Raw genomic sequence first — 23426 nt, forward strand, 5'->3', positions numbered from 1 at the left:
AAAGGGAGAGATGGTGGACCCTGGGGTGGTGGGGAAGGAGGGAGAGATATGCTGGATTAAAGGGTAGTTGAGAAAAGGTAGATCTGTAGATGGAGATGAAAAAAAGGAAAGATGCCAGATCTCCAGGGGAGGGAAGGGAAGGACAGAAATGGAAGATGGATGGTTAGCATGGAGAAAGGAGAAAGAAGGAGACCCTGGCAAGCAAGTTATCAGAAGACAACCCTAAGACCAATAAGATTTGAACAATGACCAGACAACAAAAGGTAGAAAAAATAATTTTATTTTCTGTTTTGTGATTACAATATGTCAGATTTGAAACTTGTATCCTGCCAGAGCTTTTGTTAGACTGCAAACGTTAGCTAGGATTTAACAGAGAGAGGAAAAGTCTTTTTTGTTTGTTTATTTTGTTTACACCACAGTGCCAGTGTGGTTAGAAGGCAAAGTGGGTGAAGAGGCTATAAAATAAACCCACCAGGATGTTTGAAAAAAACAAAAAAAACACCCAATTGGGCAGGAGAATCAAATCGAAAAATTGATTCAGTAGGCTGAATCGAATCATTTTTCCTGTATTGGGCAGCACTACTGTGCATGCAAATTTGCTGGCTAGTCAGAAATATGGGCATGCAACTTTCTAGAATTAGGGGGAATTTGTTTGCCACATCAGCAAGCATAAATTTGGGTTTAGGCTTGTCTTAAGTCTATACTAAGCTTTCAGCCCCAGGGAGAGCTCCAGAGGGAAGGATCTTGAACACTTCTGGTGATATGAGAACGAAGTCTCTTAATGTTACTGTAAATGGATTGCAAATTTTTGGATTGTGTTGAATACTTTGTTTTTGAATGTCTATTGCTCAATTAACTTTAATTTTAAAAAAAATTCAATCTATTGTGATGTTCTGAAGAAGGATTTAACCCTAAGGTTAGAAAGTCTATTTCCCTAAGGAGGAAGCTAGAAGTCCCTGAAGGTGATATATAAACCCAGAAGCTCCCAAAGTATGTGAAAGAAATGGACCAGGTGTTGCATAATACAAAATAAAATATTTTTAATGGTAAACAGAATGATATCAAATTGTAAGTGCAAAACTTCACTGCAGGTGACACATTTCCTACCTGTTGAAAGTATTTAGTAATTAGCCTGCTAAAGCTTCCATCAAAATGTCCCACAATACACTAAGAGCTATATTAGAGCAGAATGCTCCAAAAAGAGAGCAAACCTGACTGGCCTTTGATTCAGCCGCTGATCTTTCAGATTCATTACTTACCTGTCTCATCGTCTCTTACCACATGTAGTGAAAGTGATACTGCTCCTTAAAATAACGAGGAGCTTAATGACATATGACGGGAGTGTTTCAAAGCATGAAATATTGAAATTTATAATCAGCAGAGACAATAAAAACATCTCGCCGAGACCAAAAGGGTGAAAAGGAAAAACTACAGTCCAGCATTCATAACAATGCATGTAAGGCAAAGAGGTGTGGAACAATCCGAGTCTTTTGAGTGTATGAAGAAAGACGTCTGTGCTATCAAAACAACCAGAGATACTGTAACTAATGGAGCTAGCTGTGCAGTAATGTCTTCGTCTCCCCTCCTGGGAACAATTGGTACGTTCCACTGTAACTCTGGAAAGCATAAATAGTGAAGGCAGCTGAACTTTAGTTAATTGTGCAAAGAAGGTGAGCGCTTGCCAAGCTTGATAAAAATCCATCCTGCTTTGTGGAAAGAGAGTGCATTATGGAGCAGACAGAGGTATTAAAGCCACAGACCCTAGATGAATTGATTCAGATCCTGCACCAGATCTTTTCTAGTGATACGATTAATGTGGAAGAGGTGCAGAATATAATGGAATCTTATGAAAGCAACCCCCTGGACTGGATGAAGTATGCTCAGTTTGATCAGTACAGGTAAGCGATGTTCGTCACAGGGATGAAGGTTAAATCAGTTCTCGCACTAGACAGAGAAGTTGTAACGCATTCTTATTTCAGAGCCAAGATGCAGACACATACTTTGACATAAAGAGGCAATTAAGATCTATGCCTATAACAAGAAATGTACTGAAAATGAAAATTTATTTATGAGTTACGTGTATTATTACAATATTATTACTAGTCCCAAATTCCTAACGTGCCTTTTTTCAACAGGTGTGCAATGTTTGCACATATGTTTTGTTGTTACGTAATTGTATGTGTTGTTAAATGTGTTAAATTGTGCAAAATAATTTATTTTCAATCAATGCTAATAAGCAAGATTATTTGTGCTGGATGTGTATGAGGGCGGGGGAGCGGTTAAGTGCATTTTAGAGGGTTGCTTTTTTATATAAGTAAAACTTACCCTAGGGAGGTGGGAGTGGTTTGTGAACAGATCTTTTTTTTAGTTTAAAATAAAACAAGTGTGAGTGGAATGCAGCTCTTTATTTAAGCCTACTTTGCTATCTTAGACTGTAGATATGTCGGTCAATTTTAGTTTCTAACAGAACTTTTAGTAAGATTTCAGAACACTAATGATGAAGAAAATCACACAATGTGTGGAAAAAAAAGCCTCAGGAATGCAGCTCGAACTAGTTTCTGCACTCCCCCCCCCCCCTTTATGTTAAAACTGCAGGGCTTTTGTGGATAGGGGAGGGGGTGGGTAAGAATAATACTCCTCCACATTATTCCTTTGTAACAGTCAAAGAAGCTGAGAAGGAACTCACTGCTATTTACATTTTGGGGTTAAATAGCCTCGAGTTGGCATACTTGGCTGTTTCCCCAAAAAACACTTTCACAGCACACTGCACTAGCCTAGAAGCATTGAAAGTTTGGTGTTCCCTGCCCCCCCCCCCGGATGTTATATAACAAATGCAAACATACATGCTGGGATACATTGAAAGTGATGAGATCAAATGGGAAATCTTTATTAAAAGAACTGGCTGAGTGTAATTTTATGCAGAGAACTGAAATAATCAAATCTTAGCACTAATAAGTACCATCGAAGGCAGAAAGGCTTGTGGTGCAAAGGGAGTGGCAAAACATAAAAATAGATTTATCTTCTCTATTGCTGCATTCACAGCACTTGGCAAGACATTTCATGAGCTTTATATCTGAGCTATAACAGAGGCAGTCTAGTGCTCTGAATGTTTTGCCCATTTCCTATAAATTCCATATTGTTTTTAGCCTTTTTTAACATTTAGTATAGATACAATGCAGGAGCAGGTTTTGTTTGCATCATGGTCCCAAACCAATTTGCGATCCTGCAGCTGACTTGTAACCTTAACTGTACCAACAGCTGACAACAAACTAAATATTTGTTTCATTTCTTCAGCCGCCAGACACGTGCTCTGTTTTTCAACGGAGTCCCGAGAAGTACCAGGACATGTAATCAATGCACATTTTAGCTTGGAAAAAGTTCAGCAACGCTTAGGGATCAATGTGCAATTAAAGATCTGCAGCCATATCGGTCTCTGATAACAGAGAAAAAAAAAATATATATATATATATAAACCTTTTCATTCTTTAACTACAGGAAGTGTTAGTTCTCCGCAAACATCTTTATTTAATGTACCAGCTCCGTAAATAAGAAAAATGTACTGACCTTAACACTTTATTACATAACCTTTTTCGCTTTTAAACGAATTATTTACGAGCATTATATATATATATATATACAGTATATGATATGATATGAACGCATACTGCGACCTTGGGATCTGAGCGTATTTTGCAGGCAACGTGCTTTAGATTATGAACGCCCTACCCGGACGGTTTCCTAAATGTGGAAAGGGGGGGGGGGGAAACAGGTTAACAGCGCTGGAAAGCAAACGAAAAGCAGTAGCGCTCGACAGATTCCTAGCGAGCAAACTATTCCTTTCATCCCAGCCGCACAAAAAAAAAAAAGAACGAATTAGCAGCAAGCAGAATGAAAAAACTTGAACTTTTCCTTTCCCTCCCCACTCCCTTGGTCAGTAATCTCAGCTCCTCGCTCTGCGTGCCACGACAGTTTGCGAGAGCCAAGGCTGGCGGCTTTTCTTGGGGGTGGGGGGAGGGCGGGTCTCCGGGAGCCAATCAGATTGTGCGGGGAGTGTGATACCCCCCGGAGGATGGTGTCACTCGTCAGCGCTGGCACAGGCGCGCGGCAGCAGTCTGTCTCGCTTTTCCAGCTCGGACTTGTTTTTAAGATCAGTCAGTTAAGAAGAAACCCCAAAGGAACTCGGCGAAGGGGAGGGAGGAAAATTCTAGACGCAGTTCTTAGACTGTGATATTAGCGCAAACTTTCGTTCGAGCTCCACCCCTTTACCCTATTTGAAAAGTCTCTTAAGATTGGCCCGTTATCCATCTTGATGACCTAGTCCTAGTACAGTAATTTGTCATTAAAGAATCGCCAAAGGCGAGATTTTGAACCGGCTATTTTAAAGATGGTCAATGAAATGGACTAAAACAGAAGGATGTGTAAGCAGGACCCGTTTGAATGGTCTATTAATGCTTTCAGGCCCCCTATGTTCTAAACCAGGGGTAGGGAACTGCAGTCCTCCAGAGCCATATTCCAGTCGGGTTTTCAGGATTTTCCCCAATGAATATGCATTGAAAGCAGTGCATGCAAATAGATCTCATGCATATTCATTGGGGAAATCCTGAAATCCCGACTGGAGTACGGCTCTCGAGGAGCGGAGTTCACTACCCCTGTTCTAAACTTACCATGCCTTTAACTATGGAGGCTAAACCAGTTCTAACTGGTTTAGTGTCAAACCACCCGATTCACCATACGATCACATGCAATTGGGGGTAATTGGAATCATCCCCCCAACCGACCGAACAGATCGCTGAAGAGCGATCCTGACGCATGTGCAGACCATCTTCTTTGCCTGTAGATCAGGGGTGTCAAAGTCCCTCCTTGAGGGCCACAATCCAGTCCGGTTTTCAGGATTTCCCCAATGAATATGCATGAGATCTATTAGCATACAATGAAAGCAGTGCATGCAAATAGATCTCACGCATATTCATTGAGGAAATCCTAAAAACCCAACTGGATTGCAGCCCTCGAGGAGGGACTTTGACACCCCTGCTGTAGATGGTCTGCACATGCTTACAGAGCTTTTGAATTTTAAAAAAATTTTTTTTTTGCTTCACGAGCCCTAAAACCACAGGCTCACAGAGAGCAGGGCAGCAAGAAGCGAGTCGGGGCAGAGAGCAGGGCAGTCGGAAAGGGCCTAAGCGACTAGTCCTCAGCAGTCGCTTATTTTTTGATCGGCCAGCCCAGTCAGTGTCCCTCATTTTTTTTTTAGTGCCTATATTTGCATGCCGTTCCCCCTCATTTGCATGCACAGATCAGATTGGGCGCAGATCAGATCTCGGGTAAGGTTAGTGAATCGGGTTGGGGTTGCTAAGTGATTGGGACACAATTGGTGTCCTTAGTGAATCTAGCCCAAAGTATTTTAGCTTCAATGCGCTTATGCACTGTGCAGTCTTTTCCTGTGCATAGTAGCATCCTTTGATAATACTATGTACAATGAGGTCATTAATATTAAAATGAGCACTCCTGGTGATGCCCAGACATTGCCTGGTGATGCATGAAATGAAGCGCTCACTTTTAAAGCTCCAAAATTTACCAGCAGGTCTGTAGTAGAGAGTTGCGCAGGAACAGAAATCAAGCCTGTCCCCGCTGGAATCAAATCTGTCCCTGCTCTTCCCCGTAAGGAATTGAATCCGTCCCACACGTCCCTATAAACTTCAGAAGTAGTTATTTCATTTATTTATGCTACTGAATTAAAGGCTCTGGTAGAGACCCATTTACAAATAAGCAAAGACACTTTATTAATTTGGAAATATTAATTGAGAAGAATACATACTTTGTAAACGGGTCTCTGCCAGAGCCTCTAATGTAAATATAAAATATAATTACTCCAGCTGGTAAAGACTCCCAGGCTATGACAGGCAGCAGTAGCGTCCCTGAGCCACAGATGCTGGCACCTCAGTGGCTCATGGATGTTGCAAGCGACTGCTGCGCTTGGTGGAGAGGAGTTCTGGTTGTCTTTGGAGGAGGTCCTCAGCTGGCAGTACTTGGGGATCCCCACCAGCCACAGCAAGGGTCAGCAAGTACTTCAGTACTGGAGAAATAAAACCAGAAATGCATTTCCTTTTCTTCTGAACACAATACAAAGACATCTGCTATATACATTTCCCAAAGCTAACATATTTCAGTCAATAAATTCCTTTTTTAACTTTGTTGCCTGGAGATTTTTTTTTTTCCCATCAAGTTGGTTCCAGTTTCTCATTTTTCCCACTTTCCCGTCTTCTGCAAATTCTTCTGTTGTTATCCATTGGTTCTTCCTATCATGGTCCAGCATTTCTCCCTCTCTCTCTTCCCTTTCTCCTATTGTACAGCATCCTCTCTCTCTCTTCTGTCCTGGATCAATCTCCCTCTTTTTCCCTCTTCCACCCCCATATGCAACAAGTCTCCCTCTCACTGTCCAACATCTAGGACTCCTTTTACAAAGGTGCGCTAGAGTTTTTAGCGCATGCACTGGATTAAAAACTACTGCCTGCTCAAGAGGAGGCGGTAGCAGCTAGTGCGCATGGCATTTTAGCGCGCGCTAAGCGTGCGTTAAAACTGCTAGCACGCCTTTGTAAAAGGAGCCCCTAGTCTAGCCTAGTCTTCGGTTTATATACCGGGTCATCTCCTAACAGAGCTCAACTTGGTTCACAAATAATTAAGACCAGAATACATAAAAAGATGCGAACATGAAAAAGAGAATGTTAAAGTGCTATCAATTTGTCCGTTCAGTAGGTAAGCCATTAAGATATTGTGTAAACAGAGTTTTTTAGGAAGTGGGGAAAGAGAGAGAGGAATCCAGGGTGCATCTCTCCCACCCCCTCTACTGCCATATCCAACATTTCTCCCTCTCTTGTCCCCCGGATCATGTGCAGCATCTTTCACCCCTACTGCTACTACTATTAATTATTTCTTTAGTGCTACCAGACGTACGCAGAGCAGTATAGAGTCACAAAGAAGACGAAAACAGAGCTTACAATTTAAACAGACAAACAAGATGCCATGAATACAGTTAAGGGGAACGGTGAACAGAGGAGTAGGGTTAAGGATTGAAGGCTATATCAAAAAGGTGAGTTTTCAGTCTGCTTTTAAACAAGGTAAAGGAAGGGGCTTGGCGACAAACTCAGGTAATTTATTCCAGGCAAAGGGGGCAGCTAGATGAAAGGAATGAAGTCTGGAATTGGCAGTGGAGGAGAAGGGTATATCCCCGTGCCTAACATTTCTCCTCTATCACCCCTCCCCAGCATCATGCCACATCTCTCCCTCCATTCCCTGCACCACTATGTCCAACATTCCTCCCTCTTATATCCCTTTCAATCTGTCCAACTGTTCCCTCTCCACCACATCCATCTTTCTCTTGCCCATGCATTTGCACCTCATTCCTCTTCCTCCCTATGCCCAAACATTATCCTCTTTCTTCCATTCCCCGTGTGTACCATCTCTCTTTCACTCTCACTCACCCACTCATGCCCCAAAATTCTCCCTTTCTAGTTCCACCTCCACCTCAGCATCTTTCCCTTCCTTCATGCCCCCTTCCTCTCTCCCTTTTCTGTCCGAAGTTCATGCCCCTCCCTTCCTTCTGTGTCCTAATTTGTGCCCCCTCCCTCCTTCCAGCCTTTGTCCCAAGTTTGTGTCCCTTCCCATGTCCCAACGCATGCCCTCCTCTATCCCAAGTCCATGCCCCCTCTCTCTCTTCCTTGGTCCAATGCGCACACATGTTTTGTTTTCCCAATATGTTTTGTTTTCCCACACGTGCCCCCCTCCTTCAAGACTATACTGGAGCTGTCCAGGTCAGCCGCCTCCTTCCTGCCTTCCAGCCGCACTTCTTCGCAGGGCCACAGGCCCTGCACGTGGCTGACCCAGAAGCCTCCTCTCTGACATTAGCTCTGATGTTGGAGGGAAGCTTTCTGGGTCAGCTACTGACGGCATGCTTGGAGTGCTGCACGCTGCTTGGTGGAGGGGCGAATGTGGCTGGAGGGCAGGAAAAGGAGGCGCACAGTTATTGGAGCCCCTCAAGGTGCCTCCAACCCTATGGGATCCCCACGGGCTCTCCGTGACCCGAGGGGGAACCCCGCAGGATCCCCCTAGCTTCCGCCGGATTCCCATCATCCCTGTTCCTGTGCAGCTCTCTAGTCTGGAGATGCCGGTAATGTGTTAAAGATACGTCTCATGTGTCAAAAGTCCAAAAGTGTACACTGGCAGGCTTGGGCTGCTGATTGCATGAGAGGTAGAAGTTTAAAAAACAAACAAACCAGGACCAGAATATATGTCTCACACAAGCAGTGTAGGAAAAAGTATTTGCATGGTAGTACTCTGCCACTTCCCTCTGCCTATGGAATCAACGGATGCTTATGACGTGTACCCATGATGCACTACAATAAAGCATGCCTATGATTGATGCTCGTGCATGCCTACGACATAGCATTTCCTGGCACGTGTGTACATTTATGCCTTGTTCTGCGCATGTGTCAGTCGCTTCCTCCAACGACTGATGTGATGGAATTTCCATGGACCTCTGTGGAGCTCATTTTCCTGTGAAGTTTTTGCAGCATTGCTCGTCTTTTTGAAATAGGAAAATTTACTGGCACTACAATGATCCACAAGATTTTAACAGTAAGTTAAGGACATCGGGGCCTTAGAATAGAGAGGGAAGATTAGCAAAGGCAAAGCAGCTTAATTGAATCAAATAAAAGTGTTTTTCTTTCTTTTGATTACTGTAAGCTGTACTTGAGGCATTACTTGTTAGATAACTTTTTCTACAGGGCATTTCACAGGGTGCATGGCAAAACAGCAATTTAATTATGGAAGGATCATATTTCATTTATGATTAGAGTTGCCACCTGACTTAATGTCATAGCAATGTTTATCTCTTCCTGGTTTTACTCAATCACATGGACTTCTAGCTCAAATTTTCCCGAGTTTCCCATGGAAATCAGAGCTACAAGTTGGCAACTCTGGCAGCTGGGAACTAAGGCCAATGTCAGGCAGACATCCAAGGTCTGTGTCCTGTAAATACTATATAATAAAACCCTATCCACGCATGCGCACTCCTATCTGCGTGCTTCCATGATCCGTAGGTCTGTGGCCGCAGGAGTGCGCATGCGCGAGTCCCCAGCCTTTCAACTACCTACACTCGCCGGCAGGACTCGCTGCCAGCGCTGGATTCCCTGTTCTACAAAGACGGGGGTCATAGGAGGCCCGAAATCGCCCAAACTCACAGCCACATACCGGCACAAACCTCCCTCCAGCATTGGCAGCCGCAGCACGCTAAATAGGCTGCTTCGCGGCTTTCTCCTGCCGGTGAATCTCCTGCTGGTGACGTCATCAGTGACGCGACAGAGGGATTCAACTGCAGGAGAAAGCTGCGAAGCAGCCTGTTTAGCGTGCTGCGGCTGCCAACGCTGGAGGGAGGTTTGTTAAGATCATGTCGCATGGGAGGGAGACATAAGAGAGTCACCGGGGGTTGGGCTGGGAGGGTAGAGAAGCGTCTGCCACAGGTGCTTGAGACAGCAGCAGCGTTTACAATTCGCTGCTGTTGCCGGCTTCAGGTTCCTCTCTGGCGGGTCCTGCCTAAGGACCCGCCAGAGAGGAAGACCTGAAGCCGGCAAAAGCAATGAATTGTGAATGTTGCTGCTGCCCCATGAAGTTCAAGGAGGAAAGGGAGCAGAGGGGGAGAGAATGGCTTGGAGGGAAGAAGACATGGCAGGGCATGGAGGGAAGGAGGAAGGTATGCCAGACCAAGGGAAAAGGAAGGGGAAAAGAAAGGAGGAGATGCCATATGAAACAGAGAGAGAGAGAGAGAGAGAGAGGGCGGACACTGGATGGAAAAAGAAGAGAGAGCAGTGAATGGAAGGGGCAAGACAGAGGGTGAACAGTAGATGGAAGGGGTAGAGAGAGGGAGACAGACACTAAAGCCCTGATTCTCCAAAAGTGCGTCCCGATTTTAGGCAGCTGTAGAAGTCCTACAGCTGTCTAATCAGCCAATCGGGATGCACGTTTAAAAAAAAAAAAAAATGCTCCCCAGGCAGGCCGCCCAGGAGAGGCGTCCTATACTAAACGCCGATTCTGTAACCGGCGTCTTTAGAGAATCGGGTTAAATTAGACGCGGCCGCTATACTTATGGCAACAAGGGATCTCCCTGCTGCAATATGTATAGTGGCCGCGGTTGTTGCGGCCGCCTGTCCCATCACTGACAGGAGAATGCCTAACTCCTCCTGTCGGAACCCCGAGCCCCCTCCCCCCCAAACTCGTAATCGCCAACAGGAGGATGCTCAACTCCTCCTGTCAGAACCCCGGACCCCCCTCCCCCCCAAACTCGTAATCGCCGACAGGAGGATGCCCAACTCCTCCTGTCGGAACCCCGGAACCACCTCCCCCCCCAAACTCGTAATCGCCGACAGGAGGATGCCCAACTCCTCCTGTTGGAACCCCGGGACCCCCTCCCACCCAAACTCGTAATCGCCGACAGGAGGATGCCCAACTCCTCCTGTCGGAACCCCGGAACCCCCTCCCCCCCAAACTCGTAATCATCGACAGGAGGATGCCCAACTCCTCCTGTCGGAACCCCGGAACCCCCTCCCCCCCAAACTCGTAATCGCCGACAGGAGGATGCACAACTCCTCCTGCCGGAAAGCCCAACGACCCCCCGCCCCAACTAATCTCCCTCCCCCAACTAACCTTTCAATGTTGGTCAGCTGGACGGGTCTTGCTGCCGTCCAGCCGACGGGTCTGCCTCGTGGAAATGAGACAGCACGCCCCTTCCCGGCCCATCCCCGCTAAATCTAAGGCCTGATTGGCCCAGGCTAGGCACCTTGGCCAATCAGGCCTTAGGATTAGTGGGGATGGGCGGACCCGCTATGCCTAAGGCCTGATTGGTCCAGGCTTCTACAGCCTGGGCCAATCAGTCCTTAGATTTAGCGGGGATGGGCCGGGAAGGGGCGTGCCGTCTCATTTCTACGAGGTTCCGACAGGAGGTTCCGGGGTTCCGACAGGAGGAGTTGGGCATCCTCCTGTCGGCGATTACGAGTTTGGGGGGGGAGGGGGTTCCGGGGTTCCGACAGGAGGAGTTGGGCATCCTCCTGTCGGCGATTACGAGTTTGGGGGGGAGGGGGTTCCGGGGTTCGGGGTTCCGACAGGAGGAGTTAGGCATCCTCCTGTCGGTGATGGGACAGGCGGCCGCTATACTTTATTGCAGCAGGGAGATCCCTTGCCGCGATCAGTATAGCGGCCGCGTCTACTTACAATGTAGACCAGCATTTTGCTGGCCTACATTTTAAGCGTCTCTTCCTCTACTAGGGAGACGCGTAGGGCCGCCTAAGTTCGCCTAAGGCCTGTAGGCGAGCTTAGGAATCTTGCGGGTCTCCCTAGGCTCCCGGAGGTGCCTTCAGGCCTGCCTGGGGAGCATTTTTTTTAAAAAAAACGTGCATCCCGATTGGCTGATTAGACAGCTGTAGGACGTCTACAGCTGCCTAAAATCGGGATGCACTTTTGGAGAATCAGGGCCTGAATGGAAGTGTGGGGGACAGGGGGAGCAGACGTTGGAAGGAAGTGGAGAGGAGAAAGAAAAAAGGGCACATGCAGGATTGAGGGAAGAGGATAGAGTTAGAAATAAAGATAGAGAGACAGGGGGCCAGGGAGAGACACAGACAGAAAGAATGACAGACAGACAGCGTCCAAGGAGAGAAACAAATTTTAAAAAAACCAACCAGACAGACATCTACTCTAGCACCCGTTAATGTAACGGGCTAAAATACTAGTAATAATAATAACAACTTTATTTTGATATACTGCAATACCATAACAGTTTTAAGCGGTTCACAATAAAGAGACAACTGACAACCAGTAAAGTACAAGTAGCAAATAAGTACAGGAGAAGATTATGAATTAACAAATTTGTCAAAAAGAAAGGTCTTTACTGATTTCCTAAAAGATTGATAGGCAGAAGCTTTTGAGATTATTTAGCTGAGCCAAGTGTTCATTTTACCAGCTTGAAAGGAGAGTGTCCTATCTAAGAATCTCTTATAGAGGCAAGATTTTTTTTATATAATAGATTTTATTAATATTATGATGATATAAATTAACAAACTTACCAATTAACTGTACAAATCATGGTAATATATACATATGATTATGTAATAACATACATGAAGTAATACATAGAACAGTCAGCACACACATTATCAGGAGAAATATTTGTGAACATGAAGGAGTACACGCAACGAGCATCATTTGATCCAACAAAAAGTGATCATTATATGTCTTAAGTAATATGTTCTAAATTACTGTATGTCAATGGTCCAAAACGCAGTAATTTTGTACAGGGCTCCAGATTATAAGAAATGCACCAGTGGATTGGTGTTTTCCTGCGATTGCATTTCAAATTTGGTAGTGGTGCATGCAATGTTCCACCAGACCATGAATTCTACATTGGATAAATTCTTCCAGGAATGCAGTATGTTCTTAATAGCCAATAATAATAACATATTGAGGAGGCGATGCAGGAAAAGCAAATAAATGAAATCTCCGAGTACAATTAGGGCACCTTTTACTAAACTGCAATAGCGGTTTTAGCGTGCGCTGAATTGCCGCACGCGGTAAACCTTAACGCCAGCATTGAGCTGGCATTAGTTCTAGCCGCGTTGCGCAGGTTTAGCATGCACTAAAATCCTGCATGAGCTAAAAACGCTATCGCAGCTTCGTAAAAGGAGCCCTTAGTGGTGCAGGCCAGTTCAAAGTGAGAGGAAAGATACATTGGAGCCAAACCAGTTAAAGTTTTGAAACAGATGCAAGCAAATTTGAAAATAATAATTCTTGCCTCCACTGGCAACCAATGCAATAGTTTATAATAACAACAAATCATGGTCTGTTTTCTTTAAACCAAAAATGAGGCGGATGGCTGAGTTCTGAATAATGCAAAAGAGAGTTGAAGATCATGTGTGGATGGACCATGCGGATCTTTACCTGCTGTCATTTGCTATGTAAGTCCATACAAAGAATAGGGACTGTATTCATCTCTCTTCCTTTTGACATAGTGCTGTCATCTGGCTCCTTTTAGGCAACTAGCAGTGCAAACCACAAGTTGCCCTTTTCTTGTCTGGTTTTTAAGTTGATTGATTGAAAACAAGAATGTTGATATTTTTGTAACTCTTAATCCAAATCACTGTACAGTATTGTTATTTTGTAATCACGGGGATTCAGCAGAAGAAGACAGACCAGGGTTAGCCCAACCATTAGGCAAGACTAGGAGCTGCCTAGGGCAGCAGCTTCTGGCAGCAGCAAAGAACAACTGTAGTCAAAGTAAAATAATAAATCCTGACAGCCAGACAAACTCGAGGAATCATAAATGCAGGGAGAGTGGTTAATTTCCAAATATTCATATATCAGGGTAAATTACTTTGGGAAATTGCTCGTATAATTTGTGTGTGCATAATATTTAAAAGCAAAATGTCTTGTAGGGAAGGCAATTAGGGGTCTGAAAGTTAAATGAGTGGGGAGGGTATAAACTGAAAGCTTTTTTTAATTCAATTTTCTATACTGCTCTCCCAAGGGAGCTCAGAATGGTTTCCATGAATTTATTCAGGTACTCAAGCATTTTTCCCTGTCTGTCCTGGTGGGCTCACAATCTATCTAATATACCTGGGGCAATGGGGGGGGATTAAGTGACTTGCCCGGGGTCACAAGGAGCAATGTGGGTTTGAACCCACAACCTCAGAGTGCTGAGGTTGTAGCTTTAACCACTGCGTCACACTCTCCCCCTTGGTCACCCAATGCCCTTGGCATCAATCTGGTTCCCGGGCCTTACTCGGGGGCCAATGAACAAAGCATTAGCATGGTTTTACCTTGAGTTTTACAAGCTGAACTAGGCTCAAAAGGTTTCAGTGTAGGTATTAACTCAGGCTGAAGCCATTACCACAGACCACATAAATTTGTGCTAATGCAGTCATTAATAATGCTGCAGGGTAAAAAAAAAAAAAAGTTTCTCATGTACATTTAGTATATGAAACTTCTCACCAGGTCCAGGGCAGTATAGAAGGGATGGTTGAGAAGAAATGGTGTTCAATGGCACCCCTTCTCTCTCTCCACCTTGACTACCCTGCCCTGAACTGCTTTCTGAATTATCCCCAGCCCATCCCGGCCCTGCCTTCTACTTGATAGTAAATAAAAAGATTCCCCGGCGGTCTAATGGTTCCCAGGCCCCTATCCTTGCTGCACAAATCCCTGGTAGTCTAGTAGTCTTCTCCCTTACCCCAAAGTGCACAAAAATCTCCCTGGTAGTCATGTCCCACCCTGCAGCCCCAATCCCAAAGCCCCACCAATGTTGTACCTGAAATGATGCCCATTTGCTTCTTCCTTCCAGCACCACCATCTGTTAAATGGCAATGTTCCATCCTACAGTGCATTTGGGATGTACTGGGCAAGGCATGTCTACAATATAAGGAAATTCTCCTTTATAAGGTAAACAGGCCCCACCTGGTGCATTCAGGATGCACTGTGCAGGACAAAGTAACAGTTTTACAGTTGGTACCCAGAGGTAGCAGCACCTTGTTCCAGATATGAGGCTTTGGGGTGGGAGCTTGGGGTTGGGTCACTAAACTACCAGAGTACTAAACTACCAGAGAGTATTTTGTGGGACTTTGGGTGGAGGTTAGAGGGAGAAGACCACTAGACTGCCAGGGATTTGTGTGTGAAAGAGGGGGCCTGGGTGCCATTAGATCACCTGGGAATCTTTTTATTTAATATTGGGGAGGGGAGGGAAGGGTTGTCTGGTTGGGTCGGAAGAGGAGGTGGTTGGTCATGTGGAGGCTGGGTGGATGACACTAGAAACCAAGGCTATGTATGGTGGTGGCGGGAAGAGGTGTCAGATTAGGGGTAAGGGGCCGATGTGTGGGTTATTTTTAAATGCCAGCTTTCCTGTCAGTGCCTGAGCCAATCACTGCTCAGGCACTGACAGAAAAGTTCACGTTTAGTGCTGAGTCATAGATTCTATCACCATGGTTTTAACACAGCAGTAATTTATATTTTATTTAAAATTTGCTATGCCGCCTTTGCTAACTAGCAGAGATCAAAGAATTTTACAATCCAGGTCTTAAAACAAAAATTAAAATGTAAAAGAACTACAGTATTTGGATAGAAAAGAATCACATTTGCTCAGAAACATTCGAGACTTAGACTAAAAGGGTTAAAAAGTAATACTGTGGAGGAAAGATAAGTGTAGAGGGATAGAAATGAAAAGAAGAGAAAAAAAGAAGGGTGGGAACTGGCATTGGTAGTATTGTAGGATGAATCAGGCTTTTAAAGCAGATTAAAAATTTTTAAAGGATAATTTAGTTCAAATGGAATTCCACCAGAAAGGAGAAGCAAAAAAGAAGGCATGAGGTAGAGAATGACACGGGGACAAATTTGTCCCCATCTCCATTGGATTTCTCTCCATTCCTGTCCAGTAGCTGTGAATTCTGTCTCTGCACCTGCCCCATCCCTGTAAGCTCTGACCTCATCTGCACAAGCCTCGAACACTTAAGTATCCCTGTGTCATTCTCTAGCATGATGCCTAGTTGACTCATGTTGAACATAGTTGGATATGTTGGACTTAGCAGTGATCATTTATTGAATGGAGTAAGCAGGCCGGTGAGTTTGGATTAGCGAGAACTGAGAGATAAAGAGGGAGTCCTATCCCTATCCTGAGAGCCTTAAGAATGAGTATGAATTATATGCATTGTTCAACTGGAAGCCAGCGATGCTTCTGAAGGGGAGATATGATCATATTTTCAGCCATGGCATGGGAGTTCAATGGCAGTATTATGAAGAGTCTGCAACATTTTAAAATTCATACAAGAGCAAACCAGGTAGACAATATGAGGTTCATAATCGAAATGGAGATAGGTCTAAAAACCTGCCCAAATCGGCACTTAGACAACCTAAAAGACAGGTCGTCCAAGTGTTGATAATTGAAGCGGGATTTTAGACAAATCCAGAGATTTTTTAGGCCTCTGAATGCTGCTGTGCACCCAGAGCTCAAAGAGGCATTTTTGGAGGAGTGGTTAGGGCAGGAGGTGGGCGGGATGTGGGCCAATCTAGACTTAGTCATCCTGCAGGGATAATCAAAAGTTTAACGACACTGTCTGGACGGAACTTATATGTTGTGACTTAGGCGATCTAAAAACAGGTATAAGTGCACAGAAGGTATCCTAAGTGACCAGATAACCACTGCAAATACAAAGTACAAACCCCCACACACTCCCCCAGTAATCACTGACCCCACTCACACCGCCATAAAAATCGGAATAAAAATGTGCATACCTGCCTCCGAAACATCAGCACCTGGCATAGGAAAGCCTCGTACAGCTGCACAGAGGCTTAAGTAGTCTGGGGGGTGGGCTAGTGAACCATAGAGAGGAGGACCTATGCCCATAAGCCACTCTAACCACTCTATTCATGGTGGAAAATACGAGCCCACCAAAAACTCCCAAAACCCCACTGTACTGCCTTATAGGTGCCCCCTGCAGCCTTAAGGGCTTTTGGGGTTGTAGACAGGTGGGTATAGTGGGTTTTGGGGGGCTCACCATGACCTGCAAGGGAGTTGTGGTGAGATGTTTTTGTGGCACCCTTTTTGTGAAGTTCACAGCAGTGCCCTGTAAGGTGCCCCACTGCTCTTTTGACATGATTGGGTGTCTAGTCCATCATGTTGCTGGCCTCTCCCACATCCAAAAGGTCTTGTTCTGGGCATTTGGGACTTGAACAAATTTTTGGTCGAGAATGTCGTATAAAGATAGACAACTTGGCAACAAACGGCTGAACGAATAAGCAGATGATTAAAAAAATAATAATAATTTGGACATATTTTTCAAGAATGGACTTTAGACGGTGCTGACTTTGGGCAACTAGAGCCCTAGGCCCAAAACGGACTTAGACTTTTTTTTATGATGCCCCTCTACGGCAATAGTCAGGTCTGGTAATCAATAGGGTCAAAATGAGGGAGTGGAAGGCATCATGATGGAAATATTGTCTGAACATATCTGATGGAGAATATGAAAATCAGTGCTACACAGTAGATATTTGGGGGAAAGAGTGGTACCCAAGTACCGAAAAGAGTCAACACGTTGAATAATGGGGGGAAATTCTGTGTATGACATTTAAAAAAAAAATCAGCCTGGAAAGAAAACAAGCTGTTCTATAAACTGCATGAGCAGACTTCTGGGCACGATGGACCACTGGTCTGACCCAGCAGCGGCAATTCTTATGTTCTTAAAGTTAGGCACAGTTGATACAGACATGGAGGAAGCCACTGCTTGCCCTGGATTGGTAACATGAAATATTGCTACTCTTTGGGTTTTTCCAGGTACTAGTGACCTGGACTGGCCACTGTGAGGATGGGCTACTGGGCTACATGGACCATTGGTCTGACCCAGTAAGGTTATTCTTATCTTCTTATAAGAATTGTCATATTGGGACAGACCAAAGATCCATCAAGCCCAGTATCTTGTTTCCAACAGTGGCCAACCCAGGTCACATGTATCTGGCAAGATCCCAAGGAGAAGAACATATTTTATGCTGCGTCTCCTAGGAATAAGCAGTGGATTTCCCCAAGGCATCTTAATAATGACTTGTAAACTTCTCTTTTAAGAAATTATCCAAACCTTTTTTAAACTCTGCTAAGCTAACTGCTTTCACCACATTCCCGTAAAGAGTAAACAAATGATTCACATAATTTTTCTCACCAAAATGTCCAAGTGCTGATTTTCAAAACCGACTTTCTGGATGTCTTGCTAGGCTTCTTGTCCATTGATCAAGTGGGCATGTTGGAGGTATATTATTGGTGGGCTTTGGGCGAGCTTAGCACTTGGACGTTTTGCAATAATAAAACATCACAATGCAACTTAGACATCCAGAATAGAGAATGGCATGGTGACAGAATTCATCATCGTTCCCGTCCCGCAGATAACTGTGGGAAACCACCCCCATGTCATTCTTTAAGGAGAGAGGGAATAATCAAGAGTATGAATGGGCAAAGTCTTGCATTGAAGAATGCTGGTGTAGAAGAACTGAGGTTGAGATTGGCACTAAAGAATGACACAGGATGGTTTCCTGCGGTTATCCGCGGGGACGGGAACAATGATGAATTCTGTTACTATGTCATTCTCTAGTCTAGAGCTAGACCTGCCTTAAAAGCATCTAAGTGTGAAAAAGGTGCCCAAGCTGATCAGATGACCCCATAGGGATTAAGTAATGAACTCCCCACACTTTCCCAGTGGTCATTTGCCCCCCTCCCACCCCCAAAGATATGAAAGAGACAGTACATACCTGTCTCTAGAACAACAGCACCTAATCTAATCTAATCTAATCCTTAGGTTTGTATACCGCATCATCTCCACGTTCGTAGAGCTTGACGCAGTTTACAGTAGGAGAAATAGGAAGGAACTACAACAGAGGGTTAGAGGAAGAAGTGTGAAGAAAATTTAGAGGACTTGGGATGCCAAGATATAAGAGTTTCCTTGATTCCTAAATTGGAGGGAGACGTACATTTTTTGAGAAAAGCCAGGTTTTCAGATGTTTGCAGAAAACTTGGAGAGAGCTCAAGTTCCGAAGAGGGGAAGTAAGGTTGTTCCAGAGCTCAGTGATTTTGAAGTGGAGGGAAGTCCTTAGCTTTCCTGTGTGGAAAATGCCTTTTAGCGAGGGGAAGGATAGTTTTAATTTGTGGGAGGATCTGGTGGTATTAGGGTTTGAGGAATTCCAAGAAAGAGGGATAAAGGGAGGGAGGATACCATATAGGATTTTGAAAGTTAAACAGGCGCATTTATAGTGGATCCTGGCGATTATCGGAAGCCACTGCTTGCCCTGGATTGGTAACATGAAATATTGCTACTCTTTGGGTTTTTCCGCCTAGTAGAGCAGCAAACAGGAGTCTGGAGTAACCAGATGGGCAGTTTAGTGAACCATAGAGCGGGGGACCCAGGCCCATATCCCACACTAACCACTACATTTATGGTAGAAAATGTAAGCCCACTAAAATCCTACTAAACTGCCATATAGGTGCCACCTGGAGCCATAAGGGGGTGGTAGACAGGTGGGTATAGTAGGTTTTGGGGGAGTTTTGGAGGGCTCACCATATGTTATAAGGGGGTTATGATTAAATGTGTACCTGACACTCTTTATGTGAAGTTCACAGCAGTGCCCTCTAATGTGTCCCACTGCTCTGCTGGCATGTCTGTGTGGCCAGTGTAGTATAAATGGCGGCCCTGCCTATGTCTAAATGGCTTAGAATTTAGATGCTTTTGTGTTAAAAAATGGTCAAAAAAGTTAGGCATCCAAAAATAGGACATTTTCGGAAAAAAAAAAACCCCAAAAAAACAAAAGTTAGACGTCTTGCAGGTTCAAAATGGACATTTTCTCCACCTGATTTTTGGACATTTTTCTCAAAACGTCCTACCGAAAATGCCGTGACCAGAATTGCACACAGTATTCGAGGTATGGCTGCATCATAGAGCAATACAAAGGCCTAGCAGTTTCATCTTTGTTTTTAATTCCTTTCCTGATAATTCTATTTGCCTTTTTAGCTGCCGTTGCACACTGAGCTGAGGGTTTCAACATATTCTTATCAACAGAATAGTGTGGGCAGTGGCATAGTGGGGGGGAGGCGGTCTGCCCCGGGCACTATCTTAGTGGGAGCACTGGCACCCATCCTCCTCTCCACCACCCCTGCTCCTTCCCTGCCCCCTCCCCCACACTACCGCCCGCATGCGCCCCCCTTCCCTTGCACCTCTTTCACGATCGCGGTGTGAGCAGCAACACCAATCTGATGCTTGGGTCAGCATCGGCTCTTCCTATGATGTCACTTCCTGGACCCGCACCAAGGAAGTGATGACAGAGGAAGAGCCGACGCCGGTGCGAGCAGCAGGTTGGGATTGAACATTAAAGAGGTACAGGGAAAGAGAAAGGACGCACGCACAGCAAGATGGGGTGGGGAGGGAGCGGGGAAGAGGGCGGAGAGGGGTGCCAATGCCCCTGGCGTCTCTTGCCCTAGCTACACCACTGAGCGTGGGGTCTCATGACTAAATTTAGACACAATAATTTATACCAACTAAAGCCTGGTGTAAATCCCAGTGCCTTAGGGGTGGTTTGGGCATATTCTATAACAGTGGGCATAAATGCAATCAATGAGGTAAACTTGGACATAGAAACGTGAATCCCAGTAAGACTAACATGATACAGAATCAGAAATACATACATTTAACAGCATTGTACAACAATCATATACTAGTTAGGAAAGTCTCACTCATCTTTTCTCAACAGACATGTGACCAACAATATATTCTTATTTGTTCATAGAAGGCTTGCGCAATAGGCCCCATAAAGTATAACTGAGATAATCACACACACCTTTCTTGATATCCTACTTTATTGCAAGCTTATTGAAAACTGTATTTTATTCACTTGTGTATGCTGCATCTTTACCAGGGTGCTTGATATCAAATTGCATACTAGTCCTTGTCCTAAAAGGTTTACAGTGTAAGTAAGGGCCTCTTCTGTCAAACTGCGCTAGCAGTTTTTAGCGCAGAGAGCCGCGCTGAATGGCCCGCACGGCTCCCAACGTTCATAGGAACTCTATGAGTGTCGGGAGTAGCACAGGCCATTCAGCGCAGCTCACTGCACTACAAAGTGCTAGCGCAGTTTGATAGAAGAAGCCCTAAGCGTTTGAGGGAACAGAAGAAATCATGATTTGCTCAAGGTCACAAAGAGAAATACAAGCAGGAAAGAAACATATCTGTCAATATTCAGCTAGCAGTGGTCAGTATTTTTTATAGATGGCTGACTTCTAGCAGTGGGTACCACAATACTTCTGCTAGATGCAGGGGCCTCATTTTAAAGCAGCAGCCAATAGGGACCTGCTCCAATGACCCACGACCACCAGGGACCTTAAAGAGACATTTTAATTTAATCATGAAATTGTAATGCATGTGATTACAGGGCAGAATGGATGGACCGTTTAGGTTTTTATCTGATGTAATTTACTATGTTACTCATACATGGGGTGGGGAGGGGATGGAATCAGAGGGAGGGGATGGAAATCAGGGGGAGGAGAAATTTATGTTATGCTGTCAGGGCCTTGGGGGATCAGAATGAGAGGGTTGGAATCAGGGAGGAAGTATTAATGGTGGTGGGCTTTGCGGGGTGGGAGCTCAGGAAGGAGGGGAACAATTGTTTGAGATGTAGGACACCACTGAAAGCTATGCAGGTGCTGGCCAATGTTCGTTGCTGGCATCCACATAGCTAAGCAACCAAAGTTACTGCTATTTATGTGCTGCTATTTCGTTGCTTAGCTATGTGGGAAATGGCACTGAAAATTACTGGCACCCACATAGCTATCAACTCCTCTCAGACTCTACCCTTGGAACACCCCTCACTGGCCCACTTCAAAATGGCCAGTCAGAGCCGATATTCAGCAGCACTGCCCAGTTAAGTGCCACTGGATATTGGCGCAGCAAAAAGAACAAAAAGATTGTGGAACAGAAGATCGGATGCACCAGTTTGTAGTTTAATAAGCATCCCAATAACTTAAAACCAATCCACAAAGGGTGTATACGGTCACAAGAAACCCACAAGATAAAAACCAAATAATGTATAAAATACAAATGACCCAGCAAGGTCCTTAAATATACCATATTTTTTGTTCCATAAGAAGCACTTTTTTCCCACCCAAAAGTGGGTGGAAATCTCGGTGCGTCTTATGAAGCGAAGGTACAAATTTTGTTACCCTCCCCCCAGTACCATTGTAAAACCCGCCCGCCGCTGCTGCACCACCTTTCTAAACCCACCCGCCCGCTGCACCACCTTTTTTTTTTTTAAATCCCATCCATCCATCAGGCATCGCTGTTCCCCCTTTCTTACCTGGTGGTCCAGCGCCCTCATCTTATTTCCCGGCCAGCGGCGAAACAGATCAGCAGCGTGGACGTCAGGAACAAGATTTATGCTCTCCCACTTGGCCCCGTGCTGCTTTCTGAATGGCTGCCGTAGGTTCTCGCGGGACTCGTGAGAACTTACGGCAGCCATTCAGAAAGCAGCACAGGGCCGAGCGGGAGAGCATAAAGCTTGTTCCTGACGTCCGTGTTGCTTTGTTTCACCACTGGCCGGGAAATGAGGAGCCTGGAAAAGTGAAGGCTGCCATAGCAGGCAGGGAGGGAGAGAAGCCGGCTGGAGCTGCTGGGCAGAATTAAAAAAGGTACCGGGGGGGCTTGCCTGGGGCTGGCTGGTTGGCTTGGAGCTGGCTGGCTGGCTTGGGGCTGGCTGGCTGGTTGGCCTGGAGCTGGCTGGCTGGTTGGCCTGGAGCTGGCTGGCTGGCTTGGGGCTGGCTGGCTGATTTGGGGTTGGTTGGCTGGTTGGCTTGGAGCTGGCTGGCTGGTTTGGCTAGGGGCAGGCTGGCTTGGGGCTGCCTACCATTAGACGTGCCCACCACTAGATGTGCCCTGTACCCTGTCCCGGCCTACTACTAGACCACTAGAGGGGGGACAGGGTACAGGGCACACCATTTGGTTCAGAATTTTTTTCTTGGTTTTTCCTCCTCTAGAGGTGGGTGCATCTTATGGTCAGGTGCGTCTTATGGAGAGAAAAATACAGTAAATATGGCTATTTTAAATATAAAAACATAAGTCACAAAAGACCCAAGTAGTTAAGAGGCTACAAACAAGCAGCACAGCACACAAGCTTCCAATGTAGGCTGGTGAATATTGGCGGCCAGAACTCAAGAATGCAATTTAAGCAGGTAGGAGACTCTCTTTCCCACTTAAGTTGCCTTGAACACTGATCAGATGTTCTTCAGCCCACTACACTAATCACTTTGCCACCTCCTATCCTTAAAATCCATTATTTTACTTACTTGTGTGCTCTTTCCCCCCCCCCCCCATTTCTTTTTACAAAACTGTAGCATGGTTTTTAGCGCCAGCTGCGGTGGTAAGAGCTCCGACGCTCATAGAATTCCTATGCGTGCCGGAGCTGTTACCGCTGTGTCCAGCACTAAAAACCATGCTACAGTTTTTAAAAAGGGGGGAGCGGGGTTAGAGTTTGTTATGCATTCACAGTTTGAATAAATATCAAACATGACTAAGTCTTAAACAGAAATTGTCATAGGTTGGGTTATGCTCCAAGCTTTGGGAAGTGTGTTGGTTGGGAAAGTGGTTAATAAGCTTGCTAAGGTGCTTATCTTCACTTATTTATTTAACATTACACGGCTATAACGCTGATATTTGAATGGCAGCTTATCAAGAAATTACTACTATTACCACATCTTCATTTAGGCATCCCAATTTTGCATGGTGAGAGCCCTACTCAGATTCTGTTATAGAATATTAGTATAACCTAGTATCAGTATACCTTACTTGTATATGTCAACAGTTATACTAGCCATAGATCTGACATAG

The 23426-nt window shown here is 45.1% G+C and overlaps 1 protein-coding gene across 2 annotated transcripts in view; it reads left to right on the top strand.

Moving 5' to 3' along the window:
* Positions 1–1342: 1342 nt before the first annotated feature.
* CDO1 (cysteine dioxygenase type 1) overlaps positions 1343–23426 on the top strand; it is a 52737-nt gene continuing 30653 nt past the window's right edge. The window contains exon 1 of one of the 2 annotated variants that reach the window (XM_033929068.1): positions 1343–1898. In XM_033929068.1, coding sequence (XP_033784959.1) covers positions 1729–1898 — 170 coding nt within the window. In that variant the 5' untranslated portion in view covers positions 1343–1728. Of the gene's footprint in view, positions 1899–8565; positions 8632–23426 lie in introns of those variants that run through there. The other variant, XM_033929069.1, reaches the window with a different exon arrangement.

The sequence above is a fragment of the Geotrypetes seraphini genome, chromosome 1, assembly GCF_902459505.1.
Source record: "Geotrypetes seraphini chromosome 1, aGeoSer1.1, whole genome shotgun sequence".
Lineage (NCBI taxonomy): Eukaryota > Metazoa > Chordata > Amphibia > Gymnophiona > Dermophiidae > Geotrypetes > Geotrypetes seraphini.